This window comes from Pristiophorus japonicus, chromosome 15, assembly GCF_044704955.1.
Source record: "Pristiophorus japonicus isolate sPriJap1 chromosome 15, sPriJap1.hap1, whole genome shotgun sequence".
NCBI classification, from domain to species: Eukaryota; Metazoa; Chordata; class Chondrichthyes; family Pristiophoridae; genus Pristiophorus; species Pristiophorus japonicus.
The window spans coordinates 67,763,585-67,782,050 of NC_091991.1; the positions used below are offsets into that span (position 1 = coordinate 67,763,585).

At 47.3% G+C, this 18,466-nt stretch overlaps 1 protein-coding gene across 2 annotated transcripts in view; it reads left to right on the top strand.

The window, feature by feature from the left end:
• efcab6 (EF-hand calcium binding domain 6) overlaps positions 1-18,466 on the top strand; it is a 190,580-nt gene that overhangs the window by 77,147 nt on the left and 94,967 nt on the right. For both annotated transcript variants that reach the window (XM_070900566.1, XM_070900567.1), the window contains one exon: positions 5,745-5,879. In XM_070900566.1, coding sequence (XP_070756667.1) covers positions 5,745-5,879 — 135 coding nt within the window. The remainder of the gene's footprint in view (positions 1-5,744; positions 5,880-18,466) is intronic.

Genomic DNA, 18,466 nt, shown 5'->3' on the forward strand with positions numbered 1-18,466 from the left:
ATGGCCCACTGTTCCCTCTAAGGTGCGCGCACTAATCCCTTGAGGTGCTGCGCAATTGAATTGAATTGCTGTGCAAAGCCGGACAGCAGCTGGAGCGGTGGAGCGGCCCGATAAAGCACCAACGATTTTGCGGCCCTTTTGCACACGTGCGGTTTTGCCGAAGCCGCGCATGCGTACTACCCCTACCGTTGTGGCCTGCCGCACATGCTGTGCAATGAGATGACTGGATCTGCGGGGGTGGTAGGGAGAAGAGCTAGGATCGAAAGGGGGCTAGAGAGAGAAAGAGAGAGAGACGGGCGGGGTTTAGGGGGAGCGGTGGAGAGAGATGGGGCGGAGAGAGAGAGCAGCTGGGGATGAGGGAGCGAGTGAGACTGGGACAGAGGGAGAGAGAGACAGACTGGGATAGAGGGAGAGAGAGTGAGAGAGGGAGAGAGAGTGAGACTGGGAGCGAGGGAGAGAGAGACAGACTGGGACAGAGGGAGCGAGTGAGACTGGAACAGAGGGAGAGAGAGACAGACTGGAATAGGAACAGAGGCAGTGATAGAGACTGAGACTGGGACAGGATCAGAGGGAGATGGAGAGAGAGACAAGGGCAGAGGGACTCAGTGACAGAGAGAGCGAGAGAGGGGCACAGAGAGAGAGATAGCAAAAGAAGGATAGAGAGAGGTGGGTGAGGATGAACTCCAGGCATATGTAATCCGTTGCTGGGGACTTAGCAGCGGCTGCACTTCGTAGATTTTGTATGTGATTTTTTTTCTGCACAAATGCTACATTTCTGACATGTTACATGCGGAGTGTGCTGGTTCAAGAACATAAGAACATAAGAACATAAGAATTAGGAACAGGATAAGGCCATCTAGCCCCTCGAGCCTGCTCCGCCATTCAAAAAGATCATGGCTGATCTGGCCGTGGACTCAGCTCCACTTACCCGCCCGCTCCCCATAACCCTTAATTCCCTTATTGGTTAAAAATCTATCTATCTGTGATTTGAATACGTTCAATGAGCTAGCCTCAACTGCTTCCTTCGGCAGAGAATTCCACAGATTCACAACCCTCTGGGAGAAGAAATTCCTTTTCAACTCGGTTTTAAATTGGCTCCCCCGTATTTTGAGGCTGTGCCCCCTAATTCTAGTCTCCCCTACCAGTGGAAACAACCTCTCTGCCTCTATCTTGTCTATCCCTTTCATTATTTGAAATGTTTCTATAAGATCACCCCTCATCCTTCTGAACTCCAACGAGTAAAGACCCAGTCTACTCAATCTATCATCATAAGGTAAGCCCCTCATCTCCGGAATCAGCCGAGTGAATCGTCTCTGTACCCCCTCCAAAGCTAGTATATCCTTCCTTAAGTAAGGTGACCAAAACTGCACGCAGTACTCCAGGTGCGGCCCCACCAATACCCTGTACAGTTGCAGCAGGACCTCCCTGCTTTTGTACTCCATCCCTCTCGCAATGAAGGCCAACATTCCATTCGCCTTCCTGATTACCTGCTGCACCTGCAAACTAACTTTTTGGGATCAAAAGAGTTTCATGCACAAGGACCCCCAGGTCCCTCTGCACCGCAGCATGTTGTAATTTCTCCCCATTCAAATAATATTCCCTTTTACTGTTTTTTTTTCCAAGGTGGATGACCTCACATTTTCCGACATTGTATTCCATCTGCCAAACCTTAGTCCATTCGCTTAACCTATCTAAATCTCTTTGCAGCCTCTCTGTCCTCTACACAACCCACTTTCCCACTAATCTTTGTGTCATCTGCAAATTTTGTTACACTACACTCTGTCCCCTCTTCCAGGTCATCTATGTATATTGTAAACAGTTGTGGTCCCAGCACCGATCCCTGTGGCACACCACTAACCAACGATTTCCAACCCGAAAAGGACCCATTTATCCCGACTCTCTGCTTTCTGTTAGCCAGCCAATTCTCTATCCATGCTAATACATTTCCTCTGACTCCGCATACCTTTATCTTCTGCAGTAACCTTTTGTGTGGCACCTTATCGAATGCCTTTTGGAAATCTAAATACACCACATCCATCGGTACACCTCTATCTACCATGCTCGTTATATGCTCAGAGAATTCCAGTAAATTAGTTAAACATGATTTCCCCTTCATGAATCCATGTTGCGTCTGCTTGATTGCACTATTCCTATCTAGATGTCCCGCTATTTCTTCCTTTATGATAGCTTCAAGCATTTTCCCCACTGCAGATGTTAAACTAACCGGCCTATAGTTACCTGCCTTTTGTCTGCCCCCTTTTTAAACAGAGGCGTTACATTAGCTGCTTTCCAATCCGCTGGTACCTCCCCAGAATCCAGAAAATTTTGGTAGATTATAACGAATGCATCTGCTATAACTTCCGCCATCTCTTTTAATACCCTGGGATGCATTTCATCAGAACCAGGGGACTTGTCTACCTTGAGTCCCATTAGCCTGTCCAGCACTACCCCCATAGTGATAGTGATTGTCTCAAGGTCCTCCCTTCCCACATTCCCGTGACCAGCAATTTTTGGCATGGCTTTTGTGTCTTCCACTATGAAGACCGAAGCAAAATAATTGTTTAAGGTCTCAGCCATTTCCACATTTCCCATTATTAAATCCCCCTTCTCATCTTCTAAGGGACCAACATTTACTTTAGTCACTCTTTTCCGTTTTATATATCGGTAAAAGCTTTTACTATCTGTTTTTATGTTTTGCGCAAGTTTACTTTCGTAATCTATCTTTCCTTTCTTTATTGCTTTCTTAGTCATTCTTTGCTGTCGTTTAAAATGTTCCCAATCTTCTAGTTTCCCACTAACCTTGGCCACCTTATACGCATTGGTTATTAATGGAAGTGATTGGAGTTGAAAATATGGATACCTGTTTTTGCTCAATTCTTTTTAATAAAGATCTAAAGAACAGCAGCACTTTATATTTGTTGGTTGTCTGGTTGCATTGTGATTAATATTCTAATTACTTATTGGATGCTATAAGCATGCCAGTGCTATAAGAAATCTGTTGCTTGTGCACCCATTTCTATAATGACATGAAGGATGGGTTAAGATGTTGAATACGAATAGATATGCTTCTTTCAGATCATCTTGAGCTTTTGGATTGTTTGTCGACACATAACTGTGTAACTGACGTTTCTGAAGTGTTAATGCATTATTATGCAGTCCATTTATATCCCAGTCATTTATGATAAGTATTTTTTTAAACGGAGTTTGTAGATGACGAACTAAAAGTTTTTAATTAATTCTACCACAAATAAACTTGCAGAATGGGCATGTAAATGACAAATGAATTTCAATAATAGATAAGTGAGAGGTGGTGTATTTTGGTAGGAGGATGAAGGAGAATACCTAATCCTTGGAAAATAAGGGGCCGAAATTGCCCTCAGTGAGAAACTGGGGAGGTCACTTTGAATTATCCAGGAATTTAACATCCGGCGGGAGTTGGAGGGAAGAGCCGGAAAATTCGGCTCTTTAACTGTGACACCGCCTCCCAACACTTTGGGGAGCTGTTGGAGGCGGTATCGAGGCAGGCTTGGGTCGGGAGTAGGGCAATGTCCATCATCGCCGTACTGACCATGTCAGCGTGGTGGTGATGATGTCAGCACGACGCGGACATGCCACGTCGCGCTGATGCGTCACAACGTCCGTCCCCTTCACCTAAAGGGGAGGGATGCGGCGAGGCCTCCGTGGAGAACACTGAGCCACCAGGGAGGGGTTCGGCTGGGCCAGCAGCCATGTGGGGGGGGCCGGGCTGCCTGCAGCTGCCATTGTCGGGCTGACTCAGGAGTTGGCCAACAATTAAAACAAAATGGCGGCCACAACGGCGCGCCCTCCCCTTTAAGGGCGGCCGTACCGCCCAGCCACTGGCAGCTTCCCACCTCGCAAAGCTGTCAGGAGCACTGACTGGCAGCAGCCATGCTCCTGCGAGGCAATTTCCCCCATGGGGCGGAAAAGAGGTCGTTGCTGGTCGGTAAGGGGGTGGCGCGCAGCCGACAACGGGGCGGAAAAATGCAGCACAACGGAAACCCGTTTATGCTGCCCCCGGACTGGGGGCAATTGCAGATGGATCGTCCCTGCTCCCGGTCAGAAAGGGCTTACTACCCCATTACCGCCTCTTAGAGTCAGTAACAAGTCTTTTTTCTGAAGGGCAATTTCCACCCCTAAGAGTCTAAATGAGGTAGAGGTGCAAAGGGATCTCGGGCTATAGATTCACATATCATTAAAAGTAGCAATGCAGGTTGGAAAAAGCCAATAAAGCACTGGAGTTCATTTTCAAAAGCAGAGAAGTTATGTTAAACTTGTATAGAACCATGTCTGACAGTGGGGTGGCAATATGGCATTACTCCATACATGCTTTAAAGTTGTTGTTGTTGTAGCAGTAGCTGTTATAATATTTGCTCACGGGCCAAATGGTGGCGTTTGTGGTCCGCTCAGTAGAAAAAAGAATTAAAGGGAACATTGCTTCGGCCCCAGCTGGAGTATTGTGTCCAATTCTGGGCACTACACTTTAGAAAGGATGTGAAGTCTTTGGAGAGGGTGCAGAAGAGATTTATTAGAATGGTGCCAGGAATGAGGGATTAGAGCTATGTGGATAGATTGGAGAAGCTGAGGTTGTTCTTCTTAGAGCAGAGAAGGCTAAGAGGAGATTTGATAGAGGTGTTTGAAATCATGAAATGTTTAGATAGAGTAAACAAAGAAAAACTGTTTCCAATGGCTGAGGGGTCAATAACCTGAGGGCATAGATTTAAGGTCATTGACAAAAGAACCAGAGGAAAAACATTTTTAGACAACGAGTGGTTTAGATTGACAATGCGCTGCCTGATCGGGTGGTGGATACAGATTCAATGGTAACATTCAAAAACAAATTGGATAAATGAAGGAAAAAAAAATTGTAGGGATATGGGGAAAGAGCGGGGCAGTGGGACTAACTGGATTGCTCTTCGAAAGAGCCATCACAGACTCAATGGGCCAAATGGTCTCCTTCTGTGTTGTACTATTCTCTGGGCTCAATATTGGATGCCCTGCTGTCACCAACTGCCACTGAGGTTTGCCTCCAGTTTCCTCTCTCTCCCAGTTCCCACTTGGGCTGGAGTGGGCGGGAGTCAGCGCCAGCAGGGGGAAGGACTGCTGCGTGGAGGTTGGTCTAACCCTGACGGCAGGTATGAAGAATGAAAAAAGGTTAGTGAACATATTTGTAATTTTATTTCCACAGTGACTTACCTGGATGGGGTCCCCTGAAGGTGTTCCGTTGTTTTGATTTTTTTGTAATGCTTTTCATTTTCAGCTCTTTCTCCCTCCCTGGACCCGACTCCATCCTCAGCGGCACTTGGGCGGCAAGAGCCTTTGCTGCTGAGATTGAGAGCTCCCGCCCGCTGCTGCCCAGATTGACGGCGTAAGCTGTTATTTTGCCACCGGTTGGTATCGCCACCTCTTTTAGAAGAATCTTCCTGGCAAAGTACCGCCCGGTCTCTCGGCCATTGGCGGTACTTTGAACAGCACTTGGGCGGGCCATGGCCTTCATCAATTTCGGGCCCTATGATTCTATTCAATGAATTAGGTAGATCACGGAGATCTAAACATCCTTTTTGGTTAGTACAGTGCGGCTGTCAGATAATGTTAGTCAAGTTTCTGTATTTAAGAGGTCATATAATGTTAGGATCAGAGTGTCAACTACAGGCTCAATATCATTAAAATATTGTGACCAATGGTATCTTTACTAATATCTTAATACCAGTCTCTAAATGTTTCAGATTGTGTCAGCAGCGACAGAACAGCAGTATACAAGTTTCATACCAATCGTTTCTGGAAAGTCTTGGAGTGACTGACATCCCTAAAATCATTGGTTCGGAGGCACCTGCACTCGATCAACAGCAAGAGAAAAAGAGGCAAGCCCACTTCTCCACCAGTGCTCAGTGTATCTCCTAACAATTTTTTGGGGCTGAAATGCCCTCCGCCCCAAACGGGGTGTTTTTACCGATTTATTTTTTTCTCCGCCCCAATCCATGTGATGGAGATTTGAGCGATATTGAGATCTTTGTTTATTTTTGGTGTCAGTGCAGTGTTCTGGGCGGCGCCAGAGTGGAAGTGTCATTGTGTCGGGTCGGCCACCGCTCCGAATCATCAGTTAAAGGGGAGGGCCGCTGCAAACTCTGCGTTCATTTCAGTTAGGTCCACTGGGCCATCAGGGAGGGTTTCGGCCGGGACAGTGGCATGGCACTCCAGAGGGGATGTCGGCTGCCTATTGGCAGCCCAGCCAAACCCGTGGCCACCATTGTCGGGCCACCCAGCCACAAGAAGCTTCCTGTCGGGGAAAGCTGCCAGGGGCACTGACAGGTGGTCGATCCACTCCCGCAGGGCAATTTCCCATGGGGCAATATCCCAGGGGACAACTTTCCATGTGGGATGGAAAGGGGGTCACCTCTGGTTGGTATGGGGTCAGCGCATGCCCGACAGGGCGGGAAGATGACCGGGACGGTCCCGTACACCGCTCCAAAAATAAAGGAGGGCAATTTACAAAATGTCGGCCCCTCCACGCCGACCGAACAGTCATTGCTTTCTGAACCATTGCCGCCTTCTTTGAGGCGGTAACGGCTCTTTTTAAAAAAAAAAAGGGCAATATCTTCCTCTTTATTATTTAAAATGTTGCCAAAATCTTGATTGATTCAAAATAAATATTGGGGCAGGAAAGAAATTTGTTCCTAAAAAAAAAAGCAAGCCCGATGCAGTCTCTCGAACCTTAATTGTAAGCCATAAGAAATATTAATGGACTCAATTTTCCCCAATGCTGTTTTTTTTTGTGTATTTCAAGAGTTACGCCCGTTTTTTGGGGGCACGACTACGCCAAAAACAGCTTGAAAGTTTCTCCGTTCTAATTTTTGAAATTGGTGCCGCGCAGCCTGTCCTTAAGCTTCGGGGGGTGGAGCCTAATGTCTGTGTCGAAAAAAGGATGAAGTTTTTTACGTGCTTGCTATGGGCGCGCATGCCCAGTATACCTCCCGGTCTGCATTCAGCCATTGTGTGTGAGAACTTTAATTCTGAGTGGTGTTTGAGAACTAAAATCGGAGCTGCAATATGCAATGCGGCTCAAGGACCAAGAATTTCACACAGGTTTCACCAAAAGAAATGAAGAAATGCTGGAACCAACTTTCACAAGATTACTGTGCAATGGTGACCACCCCGAGGTCCGGAGGCCAGTGCACAAAGAAGTGGCAGGACCTTGGTTAAGTAGTTAGTGTAAGTAAAATTTTCATTTATTCACCGGAATTGCAATTGTAAATGTGACCAGCTGTATATGTCCCACCCAGCAAAAAGGCACCCTCTCTAAAACAAATTGTATTTTCATCTTTGCAGAGGAAGGTTGCACACAACAAAAGAGAGAGAACTCAAACAAGAGGAGGCCAGGCAAATCGGCACCCACTGACACCCATGGAAGACAGGGTCACTGCTTTGATGGCTCCTGCCTGCAGAAAAGCAACCACCACTGCACCACTGCACAAGCTGGGCCCACACTTGAGGGAGAGGGTAAGTCCTGCAAATTTCTGGCTTTACTAAATGTTAAGTACTGCTTTGGTTCATGGGGATGTCTCCGTCAGCTACGTTTCGGTGGATGCAATGTGCTATCATTCATCATGGTCCTTCAAATGAACCTGCTGCCTGTGCTGTGTGAGCCTACTCATGCCGCCCTGCCCTCTCCTCTGCTGCTAACCATTTGTCTGTTCTGTTATATTTTGTAGAACTTGAGGCCAACCTTGACGAGACTGAAACTGACGCAAAAGAAGATTCAGGCGCGGATGAGCCTGAAGAGGAGAACATCTTCCAATCCGACCTTCCAGACCAAGAGCATGGGGAGGAGGTGGAGGAGGTGGAGGTGGAGGTGGAGGAGGTGGAGGTGGAGGAGGAGGAGGATGAAGCCCCCATTGTTGTACTAACTCTGGAGGAGGCGATGGTGTCGCCCATTAAGATGTCAGCCCCTTTCCTGAGTGGTGCGAGTGTTGGGACATTTCATGGTTTCACACAGTCTGAGGCTACAGGTCCCAGTGGGATGCAGCGAGCCACACCCAAGGTGAGGAGGGGAAGAAGAGCTCGACAGCGCTCTCTTGAGGTGCAGGATGTAACAGATGTGATTCAGATGATGGCAATGGGTGGAGAGCATTGACCTTACGCGATCACTCCTGGACACCATCAGTGAGGTGGGTGATGAGGTATCAGGACTGTCGAGAGAAGTAACAACACTCGCGAGAAATGGAAACACTGTCCGGGCACATTAGGGAGGGAATGTCGCAGGTAGCTGCTGCAATAAGGGAACATGCCCAGACCCCACAGAATTAACTGCCACTCCCACTCCAATCCCCAGACCAGCCTCTGAAGAGACCCAAGCTGGGCCTTCCACATTACCGCCTGCCCATGTCCCCCATCAAGAACTGCGTATTACCCGAGATGCTCGAAAGAATAAGCTTGGTACCAATCCGAGAAATGCTGCGCCACCGCCTGCGGGCAGGAGTGGAGTCACCACAACCAACGCAGCGGGCGGTCTTAAAATAAGATGAAGGAGAGATGGATGCAACCTTTCTTTGCTGCTGCTGCTGTTGTTGTTGTTATTGTTGTTACTGTTGTAACTGTTCTCAAATTGAAAGTTTTTTGTAAGTGATGTAAATTTACAAGTTTAAAATTATCTTAAAGTTTGTAAGTGATCTTAACTGAATACTTTAAAGTTTGATACAAGAATATTTTTATTAAAGTTTACAAACAAATGTTAACATTTTGAATAAAATATATTTTCAATTATAACTGAATCATTTACATTATTTGTACCATTAACACCACACAACATTACGGAACAGGGCCAAACAGTAAACATGGTCCATTTGGAATAGTTGCCGCTGAGCCTTCAGGCGGAAAGCGTTCATGGATGAGCTGCTGGTGCAAGGCTCGAACAATCATTAAAGGGGCACGATGGCCCGCCCTCCTCTGCCGTCGTGCTCTGGGTTCAGGTAGTTGCATGGTTTCCTCGTCCTCCTCCTCGTCATCTGCATCTTCCTTCTCATCATCAGCCACTCACACCTCAGGTAGGTCTTCTACTACCAGCTGCTGCTGCCTCATGACGGCTAAGTTGTGCAACATGCAGCAGACAAACAGTGAACTGCCTGACATTCTCAGGGAAGTATTGCAAGTAGCTTCCAGAATTGTCCAGGAATTGAAAACGCTGCTTCAAAAGGGAATTAAGTGTTACGGGGAGCGGGCGGATAAGTGGAGCTGAGTCCACGGCCCGATCAGCCATCATCTTGTTGAATGGCGGAGCAGACTCGAGGGGCTAGATGGCCTACTCCTGTTCCTAATTCTTATGTTCTTATGTTCTTAAATGCCAATGGTCCTCTCTATTATGCTGCGCATCGCAATGTGCGACATGTTGTATTCCCGCTCAGCTTCTGTCCGGGTTACGCGTAGGAGCATCATGAGCCAGGTGGCGAGGCAGTACCCTTTGTCCTCCAGCAGCCAGCACTGCTCTTCTGACTGCTGCTGAAACATGTCAGATATAGTGCTCTCACTTAGGATGAATGCATCATGGGTGCTCCCAGGGTATCTCGCATCAACTGCTATGATAACATAGGAAATAGGAACAGGAGTAGGCCATACGGCCCCTCGAGCCTGCTCCACCATTCAATAAGATCATGACTGATCTGATCATGGACTCGGCTCCACTTCCCCGCCCGCTCCCCTTCACCCCTTATCCCCTTATCGTTTAAGAAACTCTATTTCTGTCTTAAATTTATTCAATGTCCTAGCTTCCACAGCTCTCTGTGGCAGCGAATTCCACAGATTTACAACCCTCAGAGAAGAAATTTCTCCTCATCTCTGTTTTAAATGGGCGGCCCCTTATTCTAAGATCGTGCCCTCTAGTTCTAGTCTTCCCCCATCAGTGGAAACATCCTCTCTGCATCCATCTTGTCAAGCCCCCTTATAATTTTATACGTTTCGATAAGATCACCTCTCATTCTTCTGAATTCCAATGAGTAGAGGCCCAACCTACTCAACCTTTCCTCATAAGTCAACTCCCTCATCCCTGGAATTAACCGAGTGAACCTTCTCTGAACTGCCACCAAAGCAAGTATATCCTTTCGTAAATATGGAAACCAAAACTGCACGCAGTATTCCAGGTGTGGCCTCAACAATACTTTATATAGCTGTAGTAAGACTTCCCTGCTTTTATACTCCACCCCCTTTGAATAAAGGCCAAGGTACCATTGGCCTTCCTGATCACTTGCTGTACCTGCATACCATCCTTTTGTGTTTCATGCACAAGTACCACCAGGTCCCGCTGTACTGCGGCACGTTGCAATCCTTCACCATTTAAATAATACGCGATGCATGTCGTCACAGACGAGTTGCACGTTCACAGAGTGGAAGCCTTTTCTGTTCCTGTACATCTCAGAATCCTCCAAACGTGCTCTCAAGGCGATGTGGGTACAATCACTGCAGCCCTGTACATTTGGGAAGCCAGCAATCCTGGAGAACACAGCCCTGTCACGCATTGCCTGGGCGGTCATGGGGAACTTTATGTAATCACTCCTCCAGGCATATAGTGCAGCAGTTACCTGCCGAATGCAGATATGTGTTGCATGTTGAGAAATGGCGTACAAATTCCCAGTTGTGGCCTGGAACGATCCAGATGCATAGAATGAAAGTGCAGCTGTAATCTTCACTTCAACTGACAAAGCAGCCCTCCTGTCACTTCTAGGGTGCAGGTCTGCTTTTATTAACTCACAAATCTCGGTTACAACTTCTTTGCGGAAATGCAGCCTTCTCTCACAGTCTGCATCACTCAGGTGCAGGTATGAATGCCTGTCTCGATATGCCCGATGTGGGTAAGGCCTCCTGCCCATCATCCTACGTACTCTGAGGTACCTCAGGTGATGATGCCTAATCAATCTTCTCCTCCACAGCACCATCATACAGAAGGTTTGCACGAGGTATGGCATTGTCAATATTGCCCCCATAATTTAATTGTAGCTTTGCAACAAGCTCAAAACAACAGGACAAAGCACTCAAACCTTCTTTCCTCTATCTCTTTCTCCAAGGTGCATGCCCTAGTATGGACCACACCCTGGTCTGCGCATGCACAATAGACTTGCTTACAACGGCAAGCTAGGCATTTGGGGCAACAAAGTGTAATGGAATTCTTTCATTTTTGATTTTTTTCAAAGTAGCACCCCACCACCGAATGTCTCCTCACTGGGCTCGAGGATCGGAGCGTCGGCTGGCAGAATCGCTCCCTCACCCGGACTCTGGCTCGGGGCTCGGCTTCCACCCCCCTCCCCCGCCCCCCCCCCCCAGGCTTCTTTTGAAGCCGAGCCCCTGTCCGGGCAAGGGAGAAATTCTGTTGGCCGACGCTCTGACCTTTGAGCCCGGTGAGGAGATGTTTGGTGGTGGAGTGGTACTTTGAAAAAAATCAAAAATGAAAGAATTGCATTTGACCTCCATTTTATCCATTTTGACTTTGAAACAATTAAGATTTATGATGCATATTCTTTGCCGCCTTGACTTCCTCCAAAACTTTGCCTAAAAACAATAGTGTCTTTATGCGCCGATTTTGTAATGTGTGCTGCTTTTTCTTAAGTCCCCAGAAATCTTTTGGGGAGTGGTTACATATGTCATCCTAGGAAAAATGGAAGTTGGCCAAACTTGCTTAAATGTGAAAAATTGGCGCAGACATCAGGTTACGACCCCTATGAAGCAAAAAAATTGTAACCTAAAACAATCGTACCTAAATGAATTACACTGGTGCAAAATCTTTGGGGAAACTTGGAGATTTTTATTTACTCCCCAAAAAAACTATGCAGATAATTGGGCAAAATTTTGGTTGTTACATTACAGAAATTAAAATCCTAGGTGGTAACCTGATTAAAAATGAACATCTGCTGAGATCTGTCTGTTAGGATCAAATTTAACATCTGCTACCACGTAATAAAAGTAAGGTATATGCACTGCTGAATGATACTGGAAATGATTAGAAAGCAGTGATTTGTTAGAAACAATTGTAACCATCATTTGGACCCCAAAATTGGGTTTGTGCATTTGTGCCAATGTCCTCTTCTGGTAACCAATTTAGACTACCTTAAGGGCTGGATTTTTGGTTAATTTGCACCCCATTTAGTGCCTTGGCGGGGTGCAAAATTGTTTTTTTGAGCATGAAATGAGGAACACAAGATTTTGGGCCTGGGCGGAACTTTCGCCAATGGTATTGCGGCAGCGCTAAAACTTACTGCCCCGTCGCTCCTTGACCGTTGGGATGACACAAATCGTTGTACATCGCTGCGCTAGTGCCCCGGGTGGAACGTTCAAGCATTTTGCCAGATTTAGCGGCACCCAAGGACCTGCCCAGAAAAAACAGATGGACCCAGGAAACACCAGCGCTAACAGCGCCATGTTGAAAGTGAAGGAGGAAATCGCAGTTGTGAGTGAATAAGACGGTTGGGAGAATGACGCTGCATTCGTGCATACTTTCGATTGTGAAGTTTTTTGTGAATTTCTAATTTGTTTTATAAAGGATATTTAAGGACATTTTAAAAGATGGGGACCATCCTAGGTCGGGAACCGTTCATCCTGGCTGCTATTGCCATATGGCTTCAAGCTGGAAGAAGGCTAATTGTTGATCATTTGCAACAAAATCGAAGAGGTCGCAGATGTATGGGGAGGAGGCCTTACTCCCCACGAGTTTACAGGAAACATCGCTCATACCTTCAGCTCTCTAAGGCACAGTGTGTTAGAAGGCTGCACTTCCGAAAAGAAGTGCTGACAGAGATATGCCAGTTCATACAGGCGGAACTACAACCTACCAGCGGCAACAGAACTGCACTGCCCATCGAGGTGAAGGTGACTGTGGCACTTGCCTTCTATACCTCCGACTCCTTCCAGGCATCAGCGGGGGACACGTGCTCTATCTCGCAGCATGCTACACATTGCTGCATTCGCCAGATGTACACACACAGAATGGACTTCATAAACTTCCCAATGACCAGGAAGACCCAAAATGAGTTTTGGACGATTTGCTGGCTTTCCCAAGGTTCAGACTGCCATTGACTGTACGCACATCACCCTGCGAGCACCTTTAGAGAATCCAGAGGTTTTCTGTAACCGAAAGAGATTCCACTCCATGAATGTACAGCTCGTTTGCGATCATACTCAGCGCATCATGGCAGTCAATGTCCAATATCCAGGGAGCATCCATCATCTTGTGTGAGAGCAGTGTCTCACGAATGTTCCAGCGTCAAACACAAGGCCAGAGCTGGCTGATCGGGGACAAAGGTTACGCCCTCGCCACCTGGCTCATGAACCCCCTCGGGAACCCTCAGACAGAAGCTGGGCATCGCTATAATGAGACCCATGCAGCCACATGCAACATTATCAAACAAACAATTGGAGTGCTGAAGCAGTGCTTCCGATGCCTGGACCACTCTGGAGGCTGCCTAGAATACTCCCTCAGCAGGTCTCTGAGTTCATTGTGGTGTGCTGCATGCTACAGAACTTAGCCATCATGAAACGACACTAATTGACAATGGGGATTGCAGGACCACCTCTGGAGAAAGAGGAGGAGGAGGAGGAAGACGAGGAAGAGGAGCCTGGCGAGGAATCTATGCCACCACCACAATCACAGGGGAGGCCTTGTGGAGATTTTGCCACTGCAAAAACCTTACATCGGCAGCTCATAATTGAACGCTTTGCTTGAAGAGTGAACAGCAGATTTGAGCGTTGCCTGGCTACTATCCCACCGTGTTAACTATTCCCCCTCTTATTCTGCAAATGAGACACTACACAGGAATGGTTAAGGTGAAGAAAAAATGTATTGAACATTGTAACATTGTAAACTTTGTAACCTTCATTGTGATACTTAAATAAAATAAAATAAAATAATGAGCTGCATCCAACAGTGTGATAATTCAAGAACATTATCAGAACATAATCCAGCAGCAAGAACATAATCCTGCAGTGTGATACTATAACATAAATAAACTGCATTCAGTTTCAAGCGTCAAGAACATAATCCAGCAATGTGATACTGTAACATAAATAAGCTGCATCCAGCATCCAGAACATAATCCAGCAGTGCGATAATTAAATCAAATCCTGCCCCACTATTTTTTTGCAACCGTCTTTTGCCCCTTTCCCTTCATCCCCCTCCCTTGCCTGCTGCTCCTCATCAAAGTGGCACCAGGGCATGCAGTAAGGCTGCTAGAGCGCAGCTGTGTTGGGGGGCGAGAGACAATGGAGATGGCATCTGGGGACGCACTAGACCAGCTTGTGGCGTGGAAGGCCCGACTTCTGACTGGCTAGCCTCTTTATCGGCATCGCCATTCACAGGTGGTTTGGTTGACAACCGTCGCTGATGCTTGGTTGCCGGCTGAGTGGGGGGAGATGGAATGCTTTCATCCGGAGTAATGACACCACCTCCCATATCCCATGGAGCCATTCAGTCGCCAACGGGGCTGGCCCCTAGCAACCGGAGCATGATGTAAACTAACACCTTCCTGACCTGCTTTGTAACCGTCACTTCCCCGTGTGACAGTGAGGAACGCAGAGAGTATGGAGGCAGGCATGGACTGCATCAGCTGCCCAAACTGAAGCAGAGCTTGTGCCTGTGATGCGCCATATTCTGCAAGGGCTCATGCCACACTCTCCAGGACTCCACTGTCACTGCTGGAGGCCACCAGCCTCGTGTGGGCATTGATGGTGTCGCTGGTATCACTGACAATCTGCGACCCTACCTCTGTAATTGTCACTTTCAGATCATCGGTGCTTGTGGGAATCCTTCCCAAGATATCAAGGAGCTAACGGCTGATTAGAATGCTGTCCTAGGACATTCCCACCATGTCCCGTTCCACGTCTGCTTGTCTGTCAGCAGGATGACTTTCTGACTCACCCTCCAGAGAGGTGGCCTGTGGGATTCAAACCCAGCACTGTGTTGCTGCAGACCACTGGTCCCAGGAGCCTCGCAATCCTCGAACCCAAGAGTCATCTCATCCCAGAGGAGCTGAGTGCCAATGTTGGAGCAGGGGTCGTCGGATGTAGCACCAGAGTCGGCTCATTCTTATCCTCCTCTTCTTCCTCCTGTGTCTCCTCCTCCAGACGATGGCCTGACGTGGGGGGGTCCCTTGAGGGATGCAGCACCCGTGGCTGGTCATCTGGAAGTAGAAAGCAACAGACGAGTGGTTAGCAGCAGGGGAGGGGGCAGGGTGACATGAGGCAGGTCGCATAGCACAGAGTCATTTGAAGGATCACTGCTACTCCATTATATCTAGTCCAGAGACACTGCAGGACATTGCTCCAACCCGAGTCCAGAGACACTGCAGGACATTGCTCTAACCCAGCCCAGGGAGTGTGCAGGACATTGCCCCAACCCTAGTCCAGAGACACTGCAGGACATTGCCCCAACCTGGTCCAGAGACACTGCAGGACATTGCCCCAACCCGAGTCCAGAGACACTGCAGGACATTGCTCTAACCCAGCCCAGGGAGTGTGCAGGACATTGCCCCAACCCTAGTCCAGAGACACTGCAGGACATTGCCCCAACCTGGTCCAGAGACACTGCAGGACATTGCCCCAACCTGGTCCAGAGGCACTTCAGGACATAGCCCCAACTTGGTCCAGAGGCACTGCAGGACATTGCTCCATCACAGCCCAGGGTGTGTGCAGGACTTACCCTCGGTATCCAAGCCGGGGGTCAGCACCCCCAGTGGCAGCTGCCCGACCTGTAATGCTAATGAGGCTTGCCCACTCTCTCATCAATGTCAGTGAGTAGCAGGGTCTGAGGTGGACTGCCACCTGTCCGCACTTGCTCGCGGCGATTATGAGATTTCTTTGCCTGCGAAGATAAAAATGGGAATGGTTACAAGAGAGTCCATCTGCTCATGGCACAGATAGCCACCAAAGCACTTATGTTATAATGTCTGAATGTAATAGAGTCCTCTGTTTAATAGCCTTGGAAGTTGCACATGGTTCATCAGGTGGACATCGAAATGGGGAGCCATCTTATGAGATCTGAGAAAGGAATTTTAATGTGTAAAGATCTTTCATGGCAGATAGAGTGCCGAACTAAGCCTACCTATGTGTCATGCATTTTAGGAGGCAACCCACAGAGTGTTGAGAGGCACCAACAACATGAGAACAAATAGTGTGTCAGATTTATCCTTGAAATAATGAAGGAGTGCATAAATGAAAATGGTTCTCACTCTGATGACCCTGGTGAGATCGTTAAATTTCTTTTGGCACTGTGTGCCAGCCATCACCGAGGCAGAGATCTCCTCTGCTCTGTTTCTCCAAATTCTCTTGAATATGGCTGGCAGTGTCTAGAACCACCCCAAAGATGCAACTCCTGCCATCTCCGTTCCACAGCCCCCACTAAAGCTTCATTACCTTCGTGACTGAAGCGCCTGGCACGCTACCTTCCCTCGTCCTCCTCTATCATCGAATTAAAAATCTGAACTGTCTGATTCAGCCCCGGTTGTACTGCGCATGCGCGCGCAGGATGTGGCCGCGTCCTGCATTAGTGTTTGCGACAGGAAACCAGAAGGTGGAAGCGCGGGGAAAAAAAAGCGCATGCGCAAAACGGCAGATTGTGCCAACGCTGGAACGTTCAGTTCTGGTGCATAGTCTGTGGTGCAACACCGCAGTTAACGCTAACGCTCCTCGTGAACTTTCAATTGGCGAAAGTTCCTCGCTCTGGCACTAACGTTATCCCGGCGCTAAATTTTTCGCTCCGCTGCGAATTGCGCCTGGAGAGGCTCGAAAATGCAAAAAAGCGAAAACCCAGCCCTAAGTACCAAGTTTAGTAAGAAAGTGGTAAATCGCAACGAAACATAAGCATATAGAAACAATTTACGTTGAAGTGAACGATCAACTGAGACCCAGTATTAAGTGACTGGAAAGTTGTAGAGAAATCTGTAAATCCAGAAATTCTATGGTGAAAGCTGACCTTATATTTCATAAACTCCATTCAGTTTCTCTACATCTAAATGTATTTTCTCCACATCTTGTTAATAATAAGAAGCATATGGAGTTATCAAAATTAATATTACAGTCAGCTATTAAAAGGAAAATAAAACCCACAATACCCCATGATCTTGCACGTTACAAAGTATGCTTAAATCTTGCATGTTTCAGTCAACCTTAAGTATCCCATTTTAAACTGCAGAACTGCTTGATAGAGGCAGCTTCTTACCAGATATTTTGTGTGGAACTCCTGTGCTGTGAAGTCCACTTATGAATGATGGTTAAATCCTCCTATTGTCTATCTCGATTATCTTCTGAAAATTCCCTCTTGACAGGATGAGACTATACAATAATTTTTATGGTGAAAGATTTGAGGTATATTTACTGGGTTACAGGCCAATGGTACAAGAAAACAAATACACATAGAAACATAGAAAATAGGTGCAGGAGTAGGCCATTCGGCCCTTCTAGCCTGCACCGCCATTCAATGAGTTCATGGCTGAACATGCAACTTCAGTACCCCATTCCTGCTTTCTCACCATATCCCTTGATCCTCTTAGTAGTAAGGACTACATCTAACTCTTTTTTGAATATATTTAGTGAATTGGCCTCAACAACTTTCTGTGGTAGAGAATTCCACAGGTTCACCACTCTCTGGGTGAAGAAGTTCCTCCTCATCTCTGTCCTAAATGGCTTACCCCTTATCCTTAGACTGTGACCCCTGGTTCTGGACTTCCCCAACATTGGGAACATTCTTCCTGCATCTAACCTGTCTAAACCCATCAGAATTTTAAACGTTTCTATGAGGTCCCCTCTCATTCTTCTGAACTCCAGTGAATACAAGCCCAGTTGATCCAGTCTTTCTTGATAGGTCAGTCCCGCCATCCCGGGAATCAGTCTGGTGAACCTTCGCTGCACTCCCTCAATAGCAAGAATGTCCTTCCTCAGGTTAGGAGACCAAAACTGGACACAGTACTCCAGGTGTAGCCTCACCAATGCCCTGTACAACTGTAGCAACACCTCCCTGCCCCTGTACTCAAATCCCCTCGCTGTGAAGGCCAACATGCCATTTCCTTTCTTAACCGCCTGCTGTACCTGCATGCCAACCTTCAATGACTGATGTACCATGACACCCAGGTTTCGTTGCACCTCCCCTTTTCCTAATCTGTCATCATTCAGATAATAGTCTGTCTCTCTGTTTTTACCACCAAAGTGGATAACCTCACATTTATCCACATTATACTTCATCTGCCATGCATTTGCCCACTCACCTAACCTATCCAAGTCGCTCTGCAGCCTCATAGCATCCTCCTCGCAGTTCACACTGCCACCTAACTTAGTGTCATCCGCAAATTTGGAGATACTACATTTAATCCCCTCGTCTAAATCATTAATGTACAGTGTACACAGCTGGGGCCCCAGCACAGAACCTTGCGGTACCCCACTAGTCACCGCCTGCCATTCTGAAAAGTACCCATTTACTCCTATT